Source organism: Meles meles, chromosome 6 (assembly GCF_922984935.1).
Source record: "Meles meles chromosome 6, mMelMel3.1 paternal haplotype, whole genome shotgun sequence".
NCBI lineage: Eukaryota > Metazoa > Chordata > Mammalia > Carnivora > Mustelidae > Meles > Meles meles.
In genome coordinates, this window is record NC_060071.1 from 62,102,359 (window position 1) to 62,119,597 (window position 17,239).

General features: G+C 35.2%; 1 protein-coding gene across 2 annotated transcripts in view; it reads left to right on the top strand.

The window, feature by feature from the left end:
• SPRED1 (sprouty related EVH1 domain containing 1) overlaps positions 1-17,239 on the top strand; it is a 110,186-nt gene that overhangs the window by 82,285 nt on the left and 10,662 nt on the right. For both annotated transcript variants that reach the window (XM_046009262.1, XM_046009263.1), the window contains exon 5: positions 8,163-8,315. In XM_046009262.1, the coding sequence (XP_045865218.1) occupies positions 8,163-8,315 (153 nt within the window). The remainder of the gene's footprint in view (positions 1-8,162; positions 8,316-17,239) is intronic.

A 17,239-nucleotide genomic window follows, 5' to 3' on the forward strand; every position in this document is an offset into this window, starting at 1 on the left:
ACTATTCCATAGTTGAGTTCCCAAAACTTTAGTATATTTCACATTGAGTTTTTATCTAACAAGGGAGCAAAGAGCCATATAACCTTTTTGGATAATGGTTTGTCATTTACATTTTGTTCTTGACTCTTAGACTAATACAATCTTTAAGCAGAATATTTGGGCATTTAGAAAATTATAAAGAAGAAATCAGGAATCATTTATTCCTTCCGAGACATAACTTCTGTGAAAACTTTAGGTAGTTTTGCCTAGGTTTTTCTTTGTTCTTTTGCTTGTATTCAAATACGTATTTCTTTATTTAAAGTACCGTGAGAATCAATTTCTTTTCCATTTTGATTGTGTGCATGTTTTAAACATTTTATTTTTATGTACTATCTGTACCTAGTGTGGAGCTCAGACCTGTAGCTCTGAGATCAAGAGTCTCATGCTCCATGGACTGAGCCAGCTTGGGCACTCCTTGATCGTGTTTTGAAAGGAGTCTTGTTTGTATTGGTGATGGTAGTGATGGTGGTAGTTGAAACTTAAGTAGTATAAATCCTAAAATGTGAACCCACAAAGTCTGACTTGAGTTTTTGCATTTAGCCATTCTAATCATGTAACTGTGCCAGACAATTTATTTAACCATTCATGTTTTATTGAACCTTTATTTTCCACAGCCTCTTACATTAATTTTTGTTGGTATTTTTCCACGTGTGACCTTAGGATAAAATCCTAAAAATAGATTTATCAGTTACAGGATTGTATAAATTTATATCGTTACCAGGAACAAAATAACTAAAAAACAAATTAACAGACAATAAACAATTCCTGAAAATCTAACACCACATTTAAATCAAACTGACTTTATTAGAAAAGTGGTTTGGTTTGTTTGTTGATTAACCTAGGGTTGAAGACTTGTTTTCTTTTTTCTGTTTTTGTGGGACATTATGTCTTGGTACATTTCTCATTCCTTCCATATTGTTTCATCACTGATTACTATGTTCACATTGCTTAAAATTCTTTATATGCTATTAATGTTTTTAGACAAAGCTCACAGACAAATGCAAGATTAAAAACTCACAGGTTAGTGTATTCTTACTCTTAAACTAATCAAAGGAACTAAAGAAATCTAATGAGCAGAATAGGAGATAATTGTGGTCAAATCTAAAATGAATTGCTACTGGGTGCTACACCAAAATATTAATGATGATTTTGCTGGGCTTGTGGAATTGTAATTTTTTCTGTGCTTCCCAAGTTTGCATAATTTGAGTATATGATTTTAAATGCCAAAAGAAAAACAGTTTTGGTAACATTTTTAACATATGCAATGCTAAAATGTAAGACTTCTTCGTCAAAGAACATTTTAAAATTCTTCCATCATGCTAAAATTAACTAATAATATAATTACTAAAATCTTCTCTTCTTCTTCCATCATGCTAAAATTAACTAATAATATAATTACTAAAATCTTCTCTTGTTGGTTATAACCCAGACACACATTTTTAAACCTGTGTTTTGTGATATACAAAAACAAGAGTGGGGCGCCTGGGTGGCTCAGAGCCTCTGCCTTCGGCTCAGGTCATGATTTCAGGGTCCTGGGATCAAGCCCCGCATCGGGCTCTCTGCTCAACAGGGAGACTGCTTCCCTTCCTCTCTCTCTGCCTGCCTCTCTGTCTACTTGTGATCTCTGTCTGTCAAATAAATAAATAAAATCTTAAAAAAAAACAAAAAACGAGAGTAAGTTCTTGAACAGCAAGTAGACCAAGAACACTTTTTCCACATGTGATTATTCATTGGGAATCATATTGAAAAAGGTTTGCAGAACAACGCTAAGTTGTCTGTACTCAGAATTACACAGTAAGAAGGGATAAAGGGAGGAGAGAAGCAAAGTCTGTTTCTATTTTCTCCGCAGCTGTCATCTAGCCTTATGTTCTGATAGAGAGCTACAGCTGGAATTATTTTATTGTTTTACCCAGCATCCTTTTGCCTAAATTGCTATAGTAGTCTTAGAAAAAGAAAAAGCTACACAATCTCTTAGCAACCATAGGAGAATAATTATTATACCAGCCTCTGAGAGTGAAACAGATTTCCACTGTACATTAAATATTGGCACCAGTTACTATATAGATAATACAGATGAGCCTATGCCAGCACAATCCTAAGAGCATTGAATGTGGGTGTATAGGACTGCTATAGATAATTTTTTTTAAAGCCAGAGAGCATGCAAATGTATGTACAGTCTTTATGTATATCATGTGTTAAATTTTCTGCTCTTGTGAAAGATTTTTGGCTTTTCCCAACACCTAACTTTAGAATATGTCCATGTTCCCATAGTAATTGTTACTTTTAAGGGTTTGTAATTCCGTTAAAAACATTCAAATTTGACTAAGCTGAATACTTTTTTACTCAGTTGTATCCAACTTAAAGTTTTGGTTTTTATTAATTTTAATTATGGAAATAGTGCAGGTATGTTCTTGGAAAATAACAAAGTATTTTTCTTATTTGACAAATAAGATTGGCAAAGATCAGTAAGTGGTAAAGCCCAGTGTGAACAGAGATGTGAGGAAATGGTCTCTCTGACATGTACTATTGACGGGTTTTCAAATGATACATAAGCTTACTAGAAGGTAGCTTGGTATTATAATGGAAATATATGTATATTCTTTATTCAGTGATTGTATTTATGGGAATGAATCCTAAGGAAATAATATTAGCACTGCACCAGGTTGTGTGTATAAGGACGTGCATTGCAACATATATAATAGAAAGTTGGAAGGAATCTAAAGGTTCGCAATTAGAGTATTGCTTATAGAATAGATGACACTAGATGACACTAAAGTACTGAACTTTTCTGCAACCTTTCAAAGCCCAAGGTACAAACTGATGTGGTGAGAGGTCCATGATATATTTTGAAGTGAGAAAAAGCACCACAGGCATATACTAATATATGAAACCATGTTCTTTGTAGGATATGAACCAACACACATGCATTAAGAAGTCTGGAAAGCTCTATGTCAAATTATCGTAGGTGTTATTCCATGGGGTTGGGATAATGAGCAGAATTTTTCTGTGTAATTTGAACTTTTACATTTATTAGAATTATTTCTTTTGTGGGTGAGATTTTTTGTTAAAGACTGGGTGGCTCAGTGGTTTAAGCCGCTGCCTTCGGCTCAGGTCATGATCTTGGGGGTCCTGGGATCGAGTCCCGCATCGGGCTCTCTGCTCGGCAGGGAGCCTGCTTCCCTCTCACTCTCTCTGCCTGCCTCTCTGCCTACTTGTATCTCTCTCTGTCAAATAAATAAATAAAATCTTTAAAAAAAAAAAGACTTTTTTTTCTACATTTTCATTCCTGTTGTACCAGATTTACTTCTAAGAGTCTATATTACTATAATGTGATCTGATTTGTGGATGATTGCATGTTAAAGGTTATTTACATGATACTATATGACAGGCATAATTATAAGCCCTAGGGATAAAATGTAGGCAAAGTCTCGCATTACTGGCTCTTGGCAGAAATATAAATAAAAGAACACAGATTATAGAGTGATAGATAAAAGTGTTTTTGAGGAGCTTTAGAGGAGGGAATGATTAAATTGGGGAGTGGATCACTAAAGACTTTTATTAAGAGTTTATAGCTGACATTGTCAAGAGTTTTTCTTGTGGAAAAATTGAAGATAGTCATTGTGGGCAGTGGAAATGACATGTATGAAGAATCAGAAGTGTGAAATGTAGAATGGGTAAGAAACAAGCACATCAATATTTATGAAACCAAAAGATTTGAGGATGAATTAGTATTAGGAGACATGGTAAAATAACAATCCTATCCATTCATTTGTTAGTTCTTTTGTTCATTCTCAGAGTTTCTTGTTTCCAGAAAGAAAATATTATGTAACTTTTAGTAAGAAATTAAATAGAAATTAATTATTGTAAAAATTAAATAGCAGATAGGTACATAAAAGTGCAAGTTACAATAATGCCTGGCTTGGTGAGAAAGAATATGGATATGTGAATTGTTAGAACCACCTTTGAAATGAATTTTTATTATGTAAACTGGGTCATTCATAGGTATATCCTGTAATCCACCATTTTTATTCCCGGATATTTACCAGAAAAACCTCATGTGCATAAATACCATAAAGTCTGTAAAGGAATGTTCTTAGCGACATTGTTTAAAATAGCAAAACAAAACAAAACAAAATAAAAGATTAACTGGGGTAAGAGGGCCCATTTCTGTGGATTTGTGTAAATTATATTTCTTCGAAGGTGTTCCTCAGAGAATACTGATTTTCTTCCCTTCCACTCTCCAGTATGTTCAGGATTCCCCAAAAGAGCTTTGATAATTGGAAATCTTAGAAAGGCTCTAAGCAGAAAGACAAATAGATTTGCATGAATAGCCTTCCCCAAAAGAGCTTTGATAATTGGAAATCTTAGAAGGGCTCTAAGCAGAAAGACAAATAGATTTGCATGAATAGCCTTCCCCAAGGCTGGAAACAAGGAGATCAGTTAAAGGCCTACTGGTATAACATATGCAAAAAAAAGATAATGAGAGAAAATGGATTTGAGAGATACTCAGAAGGTGAACTTGTTTAGAAAATAGTTTTTTTTTAATCGACAGAAAGATATTTTGCATGAGTGCAGATGCGTTTGGGGCAAGGGTTAAAGAATATCTTAGTTCATTATTTCACATACAGAGTAGGGGGAAAAATGTATTTAAACCAAAAAGCATATGACTAATTCCCTAGTTAAATTACTTGAGTGTTTTAATCACGCGTGTATATATATATTTTTTTTCTTTAATATTGTAATTCTGTATCACAAACAATTGTGATATTGTTTGTGGCCAGCATAAAAGTAAAGCTCTAGAAAAATTGGAAAATTACTCAGTCAAACCATTAAGGATAAGTGTTAACATTCTTTTTATATGCTTTCAATCTTTTATTTTTTTTATGGTCGTGATAATACTATAAATAAAATTTTGTATACTGACTTCTAAAAACTAAGTGTTTCCCCATCTAGTGGATATTAGTCATAAGCCTAATTTCAAATGAGTGCTCAATATTCCATTAAGTGGGGATACCATAATTTATGTAATGATTGCCATGTTTTGGGATATTAGGGTTATTTCTTCATTTTTTACTATTTTACTATTAAAAGTAATTCTGAGAAAAATACTTTTGCCTAAAGCTTCATCCATTTAGTACCCTTTTTCTTTGCAAGATTCAAGAATTTGTCAAAATGTTTGAATGTTTTAAAAACTTTCTTATACATTCTACTTTCACAAATGGTTGTTCCAGATTTTCCTCATGTATTTAGAATTAGCAGTGAATAAGAATGGCATTTTTACTTATTACTGCTTTTTTAAAAACTCTTCCAGTATACATCAAAATTTATAACTTGCTGAGGGAGATATAATTAAGTAGTAGGAAAATACTCTCTTAGTTTGTGATTCTGTAAATATGTTAGTTTGTTTCTCACAGTTCAGGGATAATCGACCTGATTGTAGATTGTAGACTCTATAATAGATGGGGGAGGGGAGTTGTTTGTTCTTACCATATAAGACACCTGAAGACTGTTTTCCTTATTTTACTAGCTGAGACCCATTTAGGTGTAGTTATAAGTTCAGTGATGTAACTATAGTTATTAGGTTAATTATAGCTGTTTTGGTAAACATTTTTAAGTAGAACTAAATTGTTTGTTACCCAAATAACAAACACATTTTTATTTATTTAATAATGAAATAATCAACACTCTTTATAGTTCCCTTTAAAGAAGAAATGTGTTCTTGGGGCACCTGGGTGGCTCAATGGGTTAAAGCCTCTGCCTTCGGTTCAGGTCATGATCCCGGGCTCCTGAGCCCCGCATCAGGCTCTCCGCTCAGCAGGGAGCCTGCCTCCTCCTCTCTCTCTGCCTACTTGTGATATGTCTGTCAAATAAATAAATAAAATCTTTAAAAAAAAAATGTGTTCTTAATCAAAATGAAATGTGTTTTTGCTTCATGTACAGAATATAAATAGAACAAACCCAAGTCAGTAGAGTAAAATACTTGTATTATATAACAAGTTTATATTTGTTCAGATACAAATTTTTCAGTAGGCTTATCTTAGATCTTAAAATACTTCTCAATTAGATTGGAATTCAATAAAAACAACCTGGTCCAAATAGGTGTCACCATTATAAGGATAATTACTTTGTAGTTACTACTGGTATGAGTACTACTTCTGCCACCACTACTGCTGCGACTAGAGCAATTCATGCTTGCTTACAAATTTTAATATTTTGAGTATTCCAATTAACCCCAAAGTTATTGGTGCAAATATATCCAGTTTATAATAAAACCACTTAGAGAAGTGAATTGCTTAAATTTTATACCTTAGTTGGATGAGACAAGTTTCTAATTTAGGCCCTTTCTCTAAACCTCCTCCCAGTCCCCCATGTTTTCTTCTATTCAGTCTGCTTATGATTTTTGATAGTTACTTGAATTATTTTATTTTAAAAACTGTCTAGAACATTTTAATACCTCTCTTGAAATTTTTTACTCTTTCCAATTTTCATCTTTCATTTCGAAAGAATGTTTGCTGGTTACTAGTATTTGACTAACTTATTTCTAGTAATTAATTTAGCATTAACATAACTCACTGGGACAATTGTAATGGAAATTAGCTAAAAAGAACAATTAACTAGGTTTGACATTTAGTTTTAAGTGATATTACATTCTCAAATATATTTTTATTTATTATTTTTTAACAATTTCATTTATTAACAGAGAGAAAGCAAGAGAGGGAGTACAAGCGGGGAGTGGGAGAGGGAGAAGCAGGCTCCCTGCCAAGTAGGGACCCTGACTCCGGGCTCGATCCCAGGACCCTGGGATCACAAACTGAGCCAAAGACAGACGCTTAACGACGGAGCCACTCAGGCACCCCTCAAATATATTTTTAAAAGTTCAGTTGCTTTTAGTTTTCAGGGCATTTTCACATATATTACCATCTCACTAAATCCTTAAGAAAATCCATGTGATAAAATAGCATAGGTATTAAAAGTATTTGATAATTGAAGAAACCAATTCCACAGAAATTAAATGTCACAAGACTACTTTGTTCCAGGGCAAGGACTAAAACCTGCATTTATAAACTAAAATATGTTAGCTACTTTATTAATTTTATTACTCAGTTTTAGAGCACCAAATTTTTAAATGTTTGATTTTTTTTTTTAAGTTCATAAATGTTTGCACCTTTAAGATTTTTAGCCCTGTAGTGATTATTCCAAAGTATTATTTTAAGTTAAGGCAGTGAAAGTATTTCTTCATTTTTATTTGGCTTTCACAATCTTTTCAAATAATTACACAGTAACAGGAAAAGTAATGGCAAATAATTACTGCATTTCTTTAAACAAATTATTTATGAAACTTAAAAAACATGTCATTAGGGCCTGTCATTGAGCCTATCCCCTACCTAAGTCTCGTGTGCCTGAGTTGAATCAGCATGTTCAGGCTAATTAATTCTTTCATTCATTCAGTAAGATCATGGACTGTGGTTTTCTTTTGTTCCCCTGTATCATATAGCACAGCACAGTCCTTGGTACATGCTTTTTTTTTTTTTAAGATTTTATTTATTTATTTGACAGGCAGAGATCACAAGTAGGCAGAGAGGCGAGAGGCAGGCAAATAGAGAGGTGGAAGCAGGCTCCCTGCTGAGCAGAGAGCCTGATGCGGGGCTTGATCTCAGGACCCTGGGATCATGACCTGAGCCTAAGGCAGAGGCTTTAACCCACTGAGCCACCCAGGTGCCCCGGTACATGCTTTTTTAACTTACAAGACAACACTTATATTGATTTGTTTCTTCTCTGTAATAATTTCTTCATTTTCTATGTATGTATGTCTCTTCTCGTTTAAAGCTTCATTTTAGTTAGATTATCTCTCTCACGTGGCATGGTTAGGCTTTTGATTCTTCCTAAGTTGTTTTCTATAAGGAAACCCATTTTGCTCATAAAATTGATTTATTATTAATATTATTGTTATTTTATTTTGACCTGGCTCCCTAATCATAATTATTTGAGTTTGGGGAATTGCCATTTATAGTGATGGTAGTGGTACTTAATGATTTGCTAAATACTTGATAGACTGAAACTCTCTTACTTTGTTTTTGTTTATATTCTGGCAACTAATGAATTTGGGGGATTATTCCCATTAGGCAACTGAAGAGGACACTTCCAGTTCTCTAGTGAAAGATCATCTTTTCCAGCAAGAGACAGTTGTTACCAGTGAGCCTTATAGAAGCTCAAGACCTTCTGCCTTTGAAGATCTGAATGCCAGAAGAGTTTACTTGCAAAGCCAAGCCAATCAGGTGAGAAGATTAAATATTTTTCAGTGTGTTATTCATATGTATAGAAATTGGATATATTGGAGAAAAACATTAAGACTATCTGCCTTTGTCAGACAAAATAAACAGCAGAAATCTAGGAGAATGTGATTAAATTAAACCATAAATTTGACTTTACTTTTTTTTTTTTTTAAGATTTTATTTATTTATTTGACAGACAGAAATCACAAGTAGGCAGAAAGGCAGGGAGAGAGAGAGAGGAGGAAGCAGACTCCCTGCTGAGCAGAGAGCCCAATGCGGGGCTCGATCCCATGACCCCAGGATCATGACCTGAGCCGAAGGCAGAGGCTTTAACCCACTGAGCCACCCAGGTGCCCCGACTTTACATTTTTTTATTACAAAGGTGAAAAAGGAAAGTATGTTATGGTTTCATTATCTGGGAGGAAAAGCCATATTAGCCTCTTAGGAACCAAAAGTTTTCCTAACTTTACATGAAGCTTCTCAGATTGGAGATGTTATGAAAAATATCCTGAGCAAACATACCTGTTTTGGCAAATAGATTGATAAATTTCATTGAGTTGTTTCTTGTAGTTTACCTCAGATACTAGTAATGTACTCCTAAATCAACTTAGTGAAAGTGTTTCCTTTGGGTAAAGTATACAACCTTCTAATTGTTCCAGTTGATCTAAAAATGAGACCTTAATAATGGGCTGTAACCCTATTTTTATGTCACTCAGAAATGTTATCAAATCTGTTAGACCATTTATGACCCCATTTCTTTTAGTGATAGAAACAAATGCTTTCATTGTTAAATAAGCATTTTAACTGTTTCAATATGAAGTCATGTGGTTTAAACCATACCCAGTGTATGTCTACAAAATCAGAAGCCAATCAAAGTGCTTTTTAAAAAACGTTTTAGGGGCACCTTTAGGTTAAGCCTCTGCCTTAGCTCAGGTCATGATCTCAGGGTTCTGGGATCGAGCCCACTGTTGGGATTTCTCCTCAGTGGGGAGCATGCTTCCTCCTCTCTCTCTCTGCCTGCCTCTCTGCCTATTTGTGATATCTGTCTGTCAAATAAGTAAATAAAATCTTAAAAAAAAAAAAATTTAAAACGTTTTAAAATACTCTTCTTGATAGATGTTATTTATAAGATGTATTAGTGTCTGTTGGCATAGTGGCTATGACTAAAGCCCACATGATTCTCATTTTAACCTGAGGATCTCAAACATGCAGCTTGTTAGGGAAGACATTTGCTTTGCATTTGCTCTTTTTTCTATCTGGAACATTTTTCTCCTAGATTTTCATACAGTTTACCTCTGACTTGAGGTTACCTTTTCTATGAACCCTTCCCTGGGTACTCTAAATAAAATAGCAACTTTTCTATCACTACTATATCTTTATTCTGCTTTATTTTTCTTAATAACATTTATCACTTCCTAACTTTAATGTATTTGATTTTTCTATTTGTACTTTTGGTTTGTTCCCTAATATCTTCAGGAACCTAGAAGTTTCTGAATAAAGTGAGCCTCTAGTTAGCATTTTTTTTTTTTTTAAGATTTTTATTTATTTATTTGACAGAGAGAGAGATCACAAGTAGGCAGAGAGGCAGGCAGAGAGAGGAGGAAGCAGGCTCCCCGCGGAGCAGAGAGCCCGATGCGGGGCTCGATCCCAGGACCCTGAGATCATGACCTGAGCCGAAGGCAGCGGCTTAATCCACTGAGCCACCCAGGCGCCCCTAGTTAGCATTTTTTGAATGAGAGAATGGATAAATGCTAACAGCATCAGCTTAGAAGCAAATGACGTTTTGATTTGGTTTATTCCTGGTCTTATTCAGTCCTGGGAACTTGATTAATTTAGGATCACTTGGTGACTTTCCTTTGTTATATTATAATTTTTTAATTTTACACATAATGTATTTGTTTTCAGAGGTACAGGGTGTGTGGTTCATCCATCTTATATAATACCCAGTGCTCAGTACAACACCCTTCCCGGTATCCATCACCCAGTTACCCCATCCCTACACCCCTCTCCCCATCCAGCAACCCTCATTTTGTTTCCTATGATTATAAGTCTCTTATAGTTTGTCTCCCTCTCTGGTTTTGTCTTGTTTCATTTTTTCCTCTCTTCCCCTATGATCCTCTGCCTTGTTTCTTAAATTCCACGCATCAGAAAGATTTTAAGATAATTGTCTTTCTCTGACTTATTTCACTTCGCATAATACCCTCTAGTTCCATCCATGTTGTTGCAAATGGCAAGATTTCATTTTTTTGTTGGGTGCGTAATGTTCCATTGTATATATTTACCCGGCCGGGGGTGGGGGGAGGTGCGATGTGTGACTTTATTTTAATGACTCAGTGGCATTTCTCAGAATTCATTTTGAGAATAAATACAGCTAGGACTTTTGAGATGCTAGGCATTAAGTAGCTTCTCTCTTCCCATTACCACTGTTCCCCTCTATCTTATTCATACAAACTCAGCATGATCATTTAATCTCTGTTTCTCTTTACATATCCATTTCATCCTTTTTTTCTGGGGTCTAGGTTCTTTGTTGCTTCATTGATTAGTAGTGTATTACAACTATCAGAATGTCAGGCTTAGCTCTTCAGTCAACATGACATTCCAACCTAGATCCCTATAGTCCCAAACCAATTCCATTTTTTTTTTTTTTTAACCAATTTCATACTCTTATAAGAAGGAAGCCGATTGGTTCAGCTCAGGGCAGGTTTATTTATATATGCTACATAGCTCTCCATTCCAAGGTTACAGGATGGGCCAGTTAGGCAGAGAAGAGATAAAATGTTGTACACTCTATCCAACATTGCCACTTTGGGGCAGAGCTACTGTTCTAGGCTAGCTTATAAGTATATGGCTTTCCTTTGTGTCAAGTGCCAGATCCTGGTTTAATCATACTTATGGCTGATTGGCAAGAGAGTGGCAAGGCTAATCATGGCAACCTTTGAGCAAAGAGATGTTTCTTTTTGCCTTGTGTAAATTTAATCTGTAGTTTTACATTTCCTGCCTAAACTTGTTATTTTGCTGTTTTTCATAAGGTCTTGTTTGCTTAATAGAACCAAGCTAGGCACTGGGAGAAAAATTGTTCCTTGGATAGAAATTTCTCCACCAGTGGGTAAGATCTTGGGCTTCAGACAACGGCAGATCTAGTTTTAAATCCTGTCCTTTTAATTTCCTTCAGATTACAAGCTAATCCTTCTCTGTCTCACTGTTTTCTCATATGTAAATATCAATGATAATAAAACTTACTTCCATACTGTTATTTTAGGGGTGAAGGAAGATCATTCATTCATGCAGACATTGATATGTTTTTGAAATATATACGTGTGATAAATGCTAGAGCACCTAGTATGTGCCAGGCCCTATTCTAAGCCCCGACAATAGCTGTGAACAAGAAAAATAAGATCCCTAGCCTCATGAAGGATATAAATGCTAGTGAGGGAGATAGATAGTAAATAAGTTAAAGCAATAATATTTCAGATAGTAACAGTGCTATGAAAAAAGTAATGGGAAATAGAATAGTAGGAATATAGAGGGGGACTTACATGGAGCTCCAAGGTGATAGGGAAAGTCCTCTGGGAAACTATTTATATGAGGATATGAATAATACCAAAACAAAACACAGTAGTCATGTGAAAATCCAGGGGTGAGGGACGGGATATCCAAGCAGCAGCTTGGTATGTCAGAGAAACATTCTGATAGACCTGCAGTTTAGTGAGTAAAGGTGGTAATATACTGCAAGTTATAGTTAGAGAATTTAGTAGAGTTTGGATAGAGTAGGCTATTGGGAGGAGTAGGAATTTTGTTCTAGTTTCGATGAGAAACAATGGGAAGGTTTTTAATCTCCAATTAAGGTCCCAGTTGCATTTTTAAAACATTATTATGGCGTCGGTGCGGAGAATGGACAGTTAGGATGTGGTCATGAGTGGAATTAAGACCAATTTTGAAGCTATTGTTTTCATCCAGGTGAAAGATTTTGGTGATTTGGACTAGACAGAAATGGTTAAATAAGGAGTAAATTCTGGAAGGAAGAACCAAAAGAGTCTGGATAATAAATTAGAGTCCAGGATGCCTTCTAAGTTTGAGGTCTAAGCAAGAGAATGAGTAACGATGCCATTATCTGAGATGGGCAAGACTAGGACAATTACCTCTGTCACCACCAGTATAGGTCCACTCCCACTTCCCACTCCTATTAGCACAGGGTGAAAGACTGACCTAATATCCAGAGGTTGTATGTAAGGACATGTGGGCTCTTCTATTCTGAATGATGTATATCATCATTAAATAAACTCATGATTATTTCATGGTGAAAAAGATGAATCTCTAATCTTTCTGTGATCAGATAGTTTTTAATTGTTTACTTAACTGAAGTTCCACTTTCCCCACTGTCCTCACACTTTACCCCTTTCATTTTCACGTTGGCCATTTTTCAAACACATTGGTATTGTCATCTATTGTGAGGCTTTTTTTTTCTCCTCAGAAGATGAGACTCTTTTTTCTATGATAGTGTTTGATTGTCTTGATTTGTTCTGTCAAACACATGAGTGTTCCCCCAGTACCTAGAACTGCAGTTTATATTGATATTCTTCACATTTTCCCCTCTAATATCATGGTCTATGAAGTGGCATAAAGAAACCTGATAGTATTTCTTCCTGGTGTTTATCATAAATAAAATTACTGAAAGCAACACAGTAATTTCAGAGAATCGTTCTGCTTTTACTTTGGAAGATGACTTTCATTCTCATATTTAATTATTTTCAGATTAATTGTTAGAAGTGTTATATGTGTTTTCATGTTTAATAATTTTATCTGACCTCTGTAATTGTCTTAGGAAATCAAGAAGACTATTTAAAATGAGATTTTTATAGTCTTTTGGTGTTTCACTAAGTGCTTTTGATTCCAATATTACACTTGAGCAGAAACAATATCTTTAGTTTTTGTCAGTGAAGAAATCCATGCATAGAATCATTAAGTACCTCTGAATGTCATTAGATTAATACTTGTTGTTGTAAGAATTCTGAGGTTATTTACAAATGTTAAATGTTTCTTCCTTCTGCCCTCTTCCTCTTCTCCTTCTCTTCCTTTTTATTCTAACTCAGATTAAAGTGTTTCCTTTTATGGTAAACAGGCAGCTTTATATTTCATTAAATCTGATTAAGTATGGCTCCTTGAACCTTATCATAGCTGGTCTCTACTGTATGCTGAGTACTATTGAAAGCACTTCTATAACTTTATATTGCTCTTCATAGCATCCTCCATGACAAACTGCCTCATCTGGGGGATAGAAATTATCTATAGTTTATGCATGTTTTTGTCTAAGTTTACTATGAAATTTTATAAGAAATGCAAGAAAAATTAATTGATACAAGAAGGAAAAAGTAATTTTAAGCCAGTTTCACTTTGAGAAAAATAATAGCAAAAATAGAGGCTGAAAATAGTTTGCATACCTTTTCCAGGGATTTTGGAATCAAAATAATCCATGTGGAGTTGTTTTGCTCATTAGCATCTAGGCATCCTAGGAAATAAGATAGTTAAGATTGGGGGTATCCCAATCTTAATACTTTTAAATACAAAATATGTTCCAATATCTTGAGTGATGGGCAGAAAAACTCACTAGTGGAGGAGAGTGGGATGTACGAACATCCTGAAGTAGACCTGTGATTCATATAGTTGAGCAGTGGGAAAAAACCTGGTGACTCTGACGCAGAGTTACAATAGACTGATATCATCCCAGACCCTGGAAACTTAACCTGGCCTACCTTTCTTGGCTGAGAGAGCTATAAACTTTAAGCTACTCTTTTGACTGATGGGAGAGAAAAGAACTGAGCCCTTCTCCCAGCATGGCAATGATGGTAGTAGTGGGGCGGTTGAAGAATATAGTGACACTGCAGAAAACTACAAAATAATGCTAGGTCACTGCAGAGAGGGAAGTAAACAACATTTGGCAGGCAGCTCTTAGCTTGGGGATTTTGAACACGGCTTCTGGAGCCAGACTGTTAGGATCTAAATTCCAGCTTCTTTACAACTTTTCCTTATCTCTAAGATTGATGTGACATAGAGAAACAAGGGTTATGTTTTATGAGTTTGTATAACTAGACATTTAATTACACATTTGCTGATGTTAAAATAAGTGAACTCAGTTTATTAGGGATTAGAGTGGAGTAGGTATTCTCCTTTAAAGCTACAGTAGATATTAACTATGCATTTAATAAGTAATTACAGAGTTTCTTAACAGGAATAGTGCACACTTATATTTGGCACAGTCCTGTTATAGTGGTATACCACTTGTCCATTTGGATGTCCCCCAATAGGCCTCACAGAATGAATTTCCCATATTACAGAGTCTGGCCTTAAACGTGAAGGTCAGAAACCATATTTTGTCAGGATGTTAAGACATGTGTCATCTTTCATGGCATAAAATAATCAAATTTAAGAAAAATGTTTAATAAAAATTAGAATGGAAAATTTAATTTAAGCTATCATGTGGACTGTAGTACTAGTGGTAGCTTGTTTTAGTAGTGTCTACAGAAAAATAGATCTTCATGAGATACTAGATGATTGCCAGAATCTAGCTTCATGCACACATGCTCAACAGAGTACTTACATGCTTTGGATGTTGAATTGCCTTTGGCTGGATAGCTTGATGGATCCTTCCCTGCAACAGAATGGTCTTGCCAAAAGGTCTAAACAAGAAGTACAAAGAAAAGAGTCCGATATTTTCATCCCAGCTAACAGGTTAACCTGCCATTTGTATGGATGCTGACAGAAGATAAGACTGGTAGATGAGAGACAAAGGGCATTATTACTAAGAGCACAATAAAGTAGCTTGAGCTTCATGATTGTGTTGGTCCCCTGGCCTTCTTGGCCCCCTGGGGTTGGTGCTGAGGTGCTCGGTAGATGTTGCACACTCAGTGAGTTTGCATCACAGCATTCGAACCCTGGGCTTAGGGAACCCAAGTCTTTTTTAAAGGACAGTAAGTTTTGCCTGACTTTTGCCAGGGAGGGAGACAGTGTTGTAGTCATACTGGATACTAAACAAACCTAATTGATAACTGGGAAGACACTATACTTCGATGGATTCACTTTACACACATCTTGGCATAGAAATAGTCTGAAACAAAGGCAAACAGTGCCTCTCCTCACCAGATCTGCAGAAATGAGACCTCTGGAGAAGTGTTACTTAACACTAGCTGAAAAAAACACTAGGTTTTTCCTCAAGATATGCATAGAGAGGCATTGTAAGTATTTGTCTTTGACTCATTTTCTGTGCTTCTATAGGCTATTTAAATCCTTTTGATGGATAGGTACATTCTTTCAAAATGTTAATGCTCTCAGTCACGTATTAGGTCAGTTAGACCTAATAGACCTAGAAGCCATTATAGCTCTTGTACCCAATTTTGCTTACTTTCAAGTTCCTGAAGGTCATTTCATTGTGGACAAATAAAGGCACATGTATCAGTGAGCTTCTGATGGAAGATTTATGACATATTTAATACATAGAAACAGTATATTTAATGAACACCTGAGAAACCAGCAAACAACTTAGAGAGCAACCCCAGTCCCATCTCCTTGCTTTTCATTCTAGAGGTAGCAATTACCTTGGATTTTATTTGCTTTGCATTCCTGTGCTTTTCGTAACCACTTACTTCTTTTTCTCTAGCCAGTGGATATTTCAGTTGTTTGCATGTTTTTGTTGTTATTAGGCATAGTGCTAGTACAAACTTTCCAGTTGTAACTATTCATATGCAAGACTTTCTTCAGCATGTATAGGAAACATTGACATTGATGTGTACAGAAGACTCTGAACAAATTAGACAAATTGGTCTATAGGATTTACGTGTTCTAGGAATAAGAGATACTGAGCATTTGTAAGATTATAGAAATAGCTGTGATTTTTCCTTTATAAAATGATTTAACTAAGTGGTGTTCTATGACCTTGTTTCTGAGTAATCTGAATAATAAAATTTTCAGTGGCATTTCTCCATTTTTAGTTTTATTTATGGGCAATATCTCTTAGTTTCTGGTAGTTTTTCACTCTCTTAAAGGGTGTTTTGATGAATAGATACTCTAAATTTTAATGCAGCTGAATTTATCATTCTTTTCCTGATGGTGTTTCTACAAATTCCTCCCTATTGTTTTCTCAAAGATTTTCTCCCTGCACTACAAGTACAAATGTATGACGTGTATCCATCATTATGGTATCATGGAGTTTTTTTATTGCCCTAAAAATTCTCTATATTCCTTCTATTCACCTCTACTCCACCCCACCAAAACACAACTCCTGGCAACCACTTACCTTTTTACTATCTTTATAGTTTGCCTCAGAAAGTCATATAGTTAGAATAGCCTTTTCAGATTGGTTTCTTTCGGTTAGTAATATACATGTAAAATTCTTCCATGACTTTTTTTTAAAAAAATACTGAATAATACTCTCTATTGTCTGGGTATACCACACTTTATCCCTTCAAAGCTGCTATAAACTTTGTTGTGCAGATTTTTGCCTGGACATAAGATTTTGAATCTTTTGAGAAAATATCAAGGAGCACAATTGCTGGATCATGTGGAAAGAGTATGTTTAGTGTTGTAAGAAATTAGCAAATTGTCTTCCAAAGTAGCTGTACCATTTTGAATTCCCACTAACAGTCAGTAAGGGCTCCTCTTGCTCCATGTCCTCCCCAGCATTTGGCATTTTAAGTGTTCTGATTCTGGCCATTCTACTAGTTGTGTAGCGGTATCTCATTATTTTAATTTGCATTTCCCTGATGACTTAAGGTATGCAGCATCTTCTCATTTGCTTACTTTCCATTTGTGTATCTTTCTTGGTGGAATACCTTTTGAGATCTTGGCCCATTTATAAAATTGGGTTTGGTTTTTTATTGTTGGTTTTTAACAGTTCTTTGTATATTTTGGATAACAGTCCTTTAGCAGATATCTTT